Source organism: Myotis davidii, unplaced genomic scaffold (assembly GCF_000327345.1).
Source record: "Myotis davidii unplaced genomic scaffold, ASM32734v1 scaffold77, whole genome shotgun sequence".
Classification (NCBI taxonomy): domain Eukaryota; kingdom Metazoa; phylum Chordata; class Mammalia; order Chiroptera; family Vespertilionidae; genus Myotis; species Myotis davidii.
In genome coordinates, this window is record NW_006289713.1 from 98,341 (window position 1) to 106,227 (window position 7,887).

The window sequence follows — 7,887 nt, forward strand, 5'->3', positions numbered from 1 at the left end:
TGTACCTGGTGCGGGCACATCCCCAGTAGGAGGTGTGCAGGAGGCAGCTGATCGATGTCTCTCTCTCATCGATGTTTCTAACTCTCTATCTCTCTCCCTTCCTCTCTGTAAAAAATCAATAAAATATATTTTAAAATAAAATAAAATAAACTAGTCCATGTAAGATACTTATAACAGATCATGGCACATGTTATGTGTTTACCATCAAACAAAGAGATTAAGTAATTAGATGATAGAAGGAAAGGAGAAAGATGGCTCAATATCAGGATAACTGATACAGGAGTGATTTCAACTTACAAGCTGAAAAAATAATTACGTAAAGCAAAAACAGTGTTCACTAACTTTCACTCACAAAACAATCACACATTTTCCTACATTAAGTGACCACTGATGACAAAAAGCAGATTTAACAGGGAAATATAATTTAAAAATAAACAAAAATCGAAACAAGTCTTCATTACAGCTGTCTAGACCATCTGACATTTAAAAATACATCACTGTAACAGAACACACTACCACCAAGAAAGGACTCAGGCAAAAAATAGAAAGTAAATGCTAAGAGTTATAGAAATTTATCAGTGGATGGAGCCATGAAGAATGGTACCAAGGAAACATGGGCAACACAACTCCTGCTAATATCAGAAAAAGAAGACAGGACAACAGGATGAGGTGGATAACTGGTTTGAAGCAGCCCAGGGGAAAAAATGTAGACAGGTTTAATGGAAAGAAAATGATCAAAGCCTGACGACAGACCAAAATAGAGCTGATTTTGTGGAAATAACCTTGTGTATTTGAAATAATTTCTAACAAGCATGTGCAAAAGCATTTGCAGAGGACAGGAGAAGGCTGGAGCCTCAGAACTATGAACCACCGGGTTAGGAAAAAAGGTAGTACACGAAATAAAATACCACCTGGCCGGTGTGGCTCATGGTTGAACTTTGACCTATGAATCAGGAGGTCACGGTTAGATTCCCGGTCAGGGCATATGCCCTGGTTTCGGGCTCGATTCCCAGTGTGGGGCATGCAGAAGGCAGCTGATCAATGATTCTCTCTCATCAATGATGTTTCTGTCTCTTTCTCGCTTTCCCTTCCTCTCTGAAATCAATAAATATATAAAGAAAAAAAGAAATAAAATGCCAAGTACCTGAGTAGTGATACTGAGCACCTGAGTAGTGTACATGAAGGCTGAGCTCAGAGACCTGTCACAGTTGGGAGATTATGGAGGGGGTCAGAAAAAGAAGAAACATAAAGGTTAAAACAGCCCATTATACATCTAATGAAAAATATCTGAAAGCACAAGGAACAGAAAAGACAGATGAAACCTAATTAAAGGCAGAAAGGGAAAACTTGAGAGAATCTCAATGAATGCAGAGGCAAAGGAAAAAGATGTTAAAACATGGATTTCAGAGGGTAAGGTGACTAAAGCAACTGGTGTTGCTTCAGCAGAAAAGCTACGTGCAACAAAAGATATTCAGAAATTAAAAGAAAGTAAAATATATTGGTCCAAAAACCCATCTTGTCCCATGATAAAAGGATTATAGAACAATAGGACAGCAAGATGTAACTAGTTTAGTGACTAGACGTCATGAATAAAGAAAATTCTATAGGTGTCCTAGCATGTTAGTTACAAAGGGGGAAAATAGGTTTTCTAAAAAGCAACATTTAATACCAAAAGACCTCTATATATAAAAGGCTAATATGCTAAATGTCCAACTTTCTGGGTAATGATGTCACGTAGCAACGCCCGGCTTCCTCTCCCTAGCGATTAGCCTCCTTGCAGTTTCTTTAGCCCAGGAACACAACTTGCTCAAAGTCACTGATCATCAGAGAGATGCAAATCAAAAGGACAATGAGGCATCACCTCACAGTTGTCAGAATGGCTACCATCAATAAATCAACAAATGACAAGTGCTGGCCAGGATGTGGAGAAAAAGGAACCCTAGTACACTGCTGGTGGGAATGAAGACGAGTGCAGCCATTATGGAAAACAGTATGGAGTTTTCTCAAAAAATTAAATATGGAACTGCCATTTGACCCTGTGATCCCACTTCTAGGAATATATCCTAAGAAACCCAAAGTACCAATCAGAAAGAATGTATGCACCCCTATGTTCATAGCAGAGCAATTTACAATAGCTAAGATCTGGAAACAGCCGAAGTAGCCATCAGTAAATGAGTGAATGAAAAAGCTGTGGTACATTTACACCATGGAATACTATGCAGCAGTAAAATAGAAGAATCTCTTACCCTTTGAGACAGCATGGAGGGACCTGGAGAGTATCATGCTAAGTGAAATGTCAGTCAGAGAAAGACAAGTATCACATGATCTCACTCATATGTGGAATTTAAGTAACAAAATAAGCTGATGAACAGAGTGGATCCAGAGACATGGAAGCAGGGAACAGAGTGCGGAATTTCAGAGGCGAGGGATGGTAGGTGGGTGGAAGGTAATCAACCAAAGACCTTCTATGCATATATGCATAACTCATGGACACAGACTATAGGGTGGTGAAGGCCTGGGGCAGGGGGTGGAGGTTGGGGGCAGGCTGACAGGAGTCAATGGGGGGAAAAAGAGGGTATATGTAATACTTTCAACAATAAAGATTTATTAAATCAAAAAAAGGAAAATGCAAATGAAAAGTATGATAAACATAAAGCGTAACAAAAGATGATACATATAAAAACAAACTCGGCCCTAACTGGCTTGGCTCAATGGATAGAGCGTTGGCCTGCGGACTCAAGGGTCCCAGGTTCGATTCCGGTCAAGGGCATGTACCTTGGTTGCAGGCACATCCCCAGTGGGGGGTGTGCAGGAGGCAGCTGATGGATGTTTCTCTCTCATTGATGTTTCTAACTCTCTATCCCTCTCTCTTCCTCTCTGTAAAAAGTCAATAAAATATATTTTTAAAAAATAAAAACAAACTCAGTACTTACAATAAATTGAGTAACCTTGAAAAATAAACAAATAGCCCTGGCTGGTTTGGCTCAGCAGGTAGACCGTCGGCCTGCCAACTGAAAGGTCCCAGATTCGATTCCGGTCAAGGGCATGTGCCCAGGTTCGAGGTTCAATTCCCAGTTGGGGGCATGCAGGAGGCAGCTGATCGGTGATTCTGTCCCATCATTGATGTTTCTATCTCTCTCTCTCCCTTTTCCTTCCTCTCTGAAATCAATAAAAATATATTAAAAAAAAAAAAGTAAAAGCCTCTGTCCATATAAATCTTCATAACATCTTCATTTGTAACAGCCCCATGTGGAAACACATTAACATTTAAAAAAGGCCATCAATAGACAAAGTGTGATGTACCCATAAAACAGCAATCAGCAGCTATAAGATGATGCGATCTATTGCTCTAGCTGGTGTGGCCCAGTGGTTGGAGTGTCAGCCCACACACCAAAGGGTCCCACATTTGATTCCTGGTCAAGGCCATGTGCCTGAGTTGTAGGTTCAATCCCCGGCCAGGCTGGGATGTGTGGGGGAGACAACCGATCGATATGTCTCTCTCAAAGCAATGCTTCTCTCTTTCTCTCTCTCGCTCTAAAAATCAATAAAAAAATATCCTTGGGTGAGGATTAAAAAAAGAAAAAAGAAAAAAAAGTGTGATCTATTGATATACAATATATGGATGTATCTTAAAGTAATTATTAGTAAAAATAAACAAACAAAAAGTAAATGATTCCATTTATAAAATTTCTAGAAAATGCAAACTAATCTATAATGAAAAGTCAATCGGGTTAATAGAAGGGGTAAAACAGGCTACAAAGTGCTTGAGAAAACTTCTGAGAGTGATGTACACATTCATAACTTGGACACTGGTAGTGATGATTTCCTGTGTATACATATGTCAATACTTAGCAGACTGCACATTTAAAATATATAGTTTTGTTATATGCCATTACATTTCAGTAAAGCTATTTGCAAAAAATTCTAATATATTAAAATGGAAAAAATTACCCAAGTATATCAGAAAGAATGAGAGTCTATAAAACAGTATACCTATTTTTGTCCAAAAAACTGTTTTACATGTGTATACACATAAAATGTTTAGAGGAAAGTATAAGAAAATAAACTTGCAATAAAAAAAGTTTCTTCTAGCCCTAACTGGTTTGGCTCAGTGGATAGAGCGTCGGCCTGCGGACCGAGAGGTCCAAGGTTCGATTCCGGTCAAGGGCATGTACCTTGGTTGCAGGCACCTCCCCAGTAGGTGTGCAGGAGGCAACTGATCGATGTTTCTCTCTCATTGATGTTTCTAACACTCTATCCCTCTCCCTTCCTCTTTGTAAAAAAATCAATAAAATATATTTTTTAAAAAAAGTTTCTTCTAGCCCTGGCCAGTGCGCCTCAGTTAGTTAGATGGGCGTCATCCTGTGCACTGAAACATTGTTGGGTTTAATTCCTGGCCATGTGATCCCCAGTGAGGGGTGTGTAGTAGGCAGCCAAGCAATGTTTCACTTTCACATTCACATCGGATGTTTCTCTCTCTCTCTAAAAATCTATTAAAAAAGAAAAGTTCCTGCGGGAGGGTGGGAGCGGAGGGCAAAAAGAAAAAGAAAAAGAAAAGTTCCCTCTAGTAACTGACATTAGGAAGGCCTTTACTTCTTTTTGTTTTTTTAATCCTCACCTGCGGATTTTTTTTCCTTTTTCTTTTTTTAAGAGAGAAGAGAGAGGGAAACATTGATGTGAGAGACAATAGGTTGCCTCCTGCATGAGCCCTGACCAGGGCCTGGGCCAGGGAGAAGCCTGCAACCAAGGTATGTGCCCTTGACTGGAATTGAACCTGGGACACTTCAGTCTGCAGGCTGACACTCTATCCACTGAGTCAGACCGGCTAGGGCTTCTTTTTGTTTTGTTTTTAAGATTTAATATATATTTTTTGATTTCAGAGAGCAAGGAGAGGGAGAGAGAGATAGAAACATCAATGATGAGAGAGAATCATTGTTTGACTGCCTCCTGTACAGGACATTTTTTTATTATTGTTGATTTGAGAGAGAGAGAGAGAGAAACATCAATGATGAGAAACATCTATCAGTTGCTTCCTGTGGGTGACCTCCTGGGATGGAACCACAACCTAGGTATATGCCCTAGGGAATCGAACCCACAACATTTGGGTGTACGGGACGACACTCCAACCAACTAAGCCACCCAGCCAGGGTCTTTTCATTTTTTTCTAAAAATTTCTAAAAATAACTATAATCATGTAAATGCAATTTGTAAAAGAATAATACATTTTTATTATAGTATAATGAGATAAAAATAAATTTTTAAAAATATATCTTTATTTATTTCAGGAGAAAGGGAGAGGGAGTGGGAGAGGGAGAAGCATCAATGATGACAGAGAAACACTGATTGGCTGCCTCCTGCACGACCCTTACTGGGGTTTGAGCCGGTAATCCAGGCATGTGCCCTTGACCGGAATAAAACCCAAGACCCTTCAGTCTGCTCTATCCACTGAGCCAAACCGGATAGGGTGAGATGAAAGTAATTTTAAGGACAGAAAATAGTGTGGCTTTAAATCAACTAAATTGTTATCAGTGCATTCATTAGATGGACTGAATTATAAATTTCCTTACCATAATTTCAATTTCCCAAATTTTCTGTAATATGCTTGTTTTATTAATAAGTAAAACAAAATAGTCTTTCATTTAAAAATAATTCCAATTTAGTGTCATAAATCCACAAACTCAAATTAATAAAGGGCTTATTACCTGAATTAGCACTTTTTAGTATGCTGACCAGTGCTGGCATAAGCTGAAACTCAAATGTCCTTTGGGCTCCACAGTGGCTGCAGGCTGGGAGCTCAGTGACTTCTGATGTAGGGCAGGTCAAAAACAGTGGTTGTCCACTCCAGGAATACCTAGGCACCGAAACAAAAAACACAGAGTCAGGACCACGTACAAGTCACATTGCAACATCTAAGAGCTCACTTTGCAAACTTTGTTTCTTTCTTGCAGAGTACCAGGCCTAAGCCAGAGAAAAAGAAAATCCATAGGCTCACAACGCCAGCAGCAAGCCTGTAAAGCATGTCAAGATATCTGAAGTCTTATCAATACTTGATTCAAAGTTTGGATGAAGGCACAAAAGCCAAAGTGGAACTGAATCTAAATAAAAATGCCACAAAGCCCAGATTCAGCTCAACTGCAAATTAAATGGACTCAGACCTCCTCATTACTGGCATGCCCTTCTAAGGAGTAAATATTTACTTTAGTAACTACCTTTCTTCAACATATAATTTCTGGTAAACAATTTTTTTAAAAAAGTTATTAGATATGCAAAGAAACAGAAAAATTTAATCCAGTCCTAACCGGTTTGGCTCAGTGGATAGAGCATTGGCTTGCGGATTGAAGGGTCCCAGGTTCGATTCCGGTCACGGGCATGTACCTTGGTTGCGGGCACATCCCCAGTGAAGGTGTGCAGGAGGCAGCTGACAGATGTTTCTCTCTCGTCGATGTTTCTAACTCTTTTTCCCTCTCCCTTCCTCTCTGTAAAAAAATCAATAAAATATATTAAAAAAAAGAAAAATTTAATCCATAAGGCAAGTCAATACAAGGAGACCCATAGACAAGATAATGGTATTATCAGAAAAAGATTTTAAAATACCAATAATACACATGTAAAAAAACCTAGAAGAAAAGGTGACCATGCAATAAACAAATTAGGAATTTAACATAGAAATGGAAACGCCAAGACTGAAACAGAAATGTGATATCAGAAATAACTTCATTCAATAAAGGAAAATAGTAGACTGGAAACAAAAAAATTAGTATGTCTGAGGAAAATAGAAATATCCAAAATGAAACAAAAAGTGAAAATTTAAAACAAAAGGATAAAAAGCTTTAAAAATCATGAGACAATTTCATATAATCTAACATGCAATTCACTAGAGTCCTAGAAGGAAAGATAGAAAAAATATTTGAAAATAATGACCAAAATTTTTCCAAAATTAATGAAAAGTAATCAACCCATAAATCCAAAAAGCTCAGCAAATCCCAGGCAGAATAAATTGAAACACACAAATTCTAAAGTACACAAAGTGTAAATATATGTTAAAAACAGAACAACAAACAATAAGAATTAATTTCTAATGGATACAATAAAGATAATAGAACAAAATCTTTTCAATACTGAAAGAAAAAAGTAATATTTATATCTAATAAAAATGTCCATTAAAATAAATATTAATGCATTTTTAGACAGACATAACCTTAAAGACTGTCTCCAACAAGTCTTCACTTCAAAAAAATAATTAAAATAAGTTCTTCAGACAAATAGCACCTGGAAGCCCATATCTGCATGCAGAAATGTAGAGCACCAAAAGGTTAAATAGGTGAATAAATAGAAAAGCCCTTCTAACAAGTGTTTTTATTTCATTTTACACACATACATTTCTTTTATTTAAAAACTATTGATTATTTCAAGCAAAAATAATAATGTTTATGGGGTATATAGCATCTACAGAAGTGGATATATGAAAACAAGATCACAAAGGGCAGGGGAAAGTAAATGGGAATCTGGATGGGTTCTCAGCTCATAGGAGTAAACTACTAAGTGAAGGTAGCCTAATAAGTCAAAGCTGTACATATAATCACTAAAGCAAGCACTAAAAAGGCTACAGAGCTATTACAGAAAGTTAGGAAAGGAGATAAAATCATAAACCATCTCCGCTGGTGTGGTTCAGTGGTTGAGCAACAACCTATATAAATTAGTTCACAGTTCGATTCCTGGTCAGGGCACATGCCTGGATTGCAGGCTCCAACCGCAGTGGGGAGCGTGCAGGAGGCAACCGATCAATGATTCTCTCTCATCCTTGATGTTTTTTTTTCTCTCTCCCTCTCCCTTCCTCTCTAAAATCAATAAAAATATATTTGAAAAAATCATAAACTAAAAAAAGTC

At 37.9% G+C, this 7,887-nt stretch overlaps 1 protein-coding gene across 1 annotated transcript in view; it reads right to left on the minus strand.

Annotated features, from left to right (window-relative positions):
• The window catches only part of PDCD2L (programmed cell death 2-like), a 20,299-nt gene that overhangs the window by 666 nt on the left and 11,746 nt on the right, over window positions 1-7,887 (minus strand). Inside the window, exon 4 of the mRNA XM_006762256.2 lies at window positions 5,703-5,851. Coding sequence (XP_006762319.2) covers window positions 5,703-5,851 — 149 coding nt within the window. The remainder of the gene's footprint in view (window positions 1-5,702; window positions 5,852-7,887) is intronic.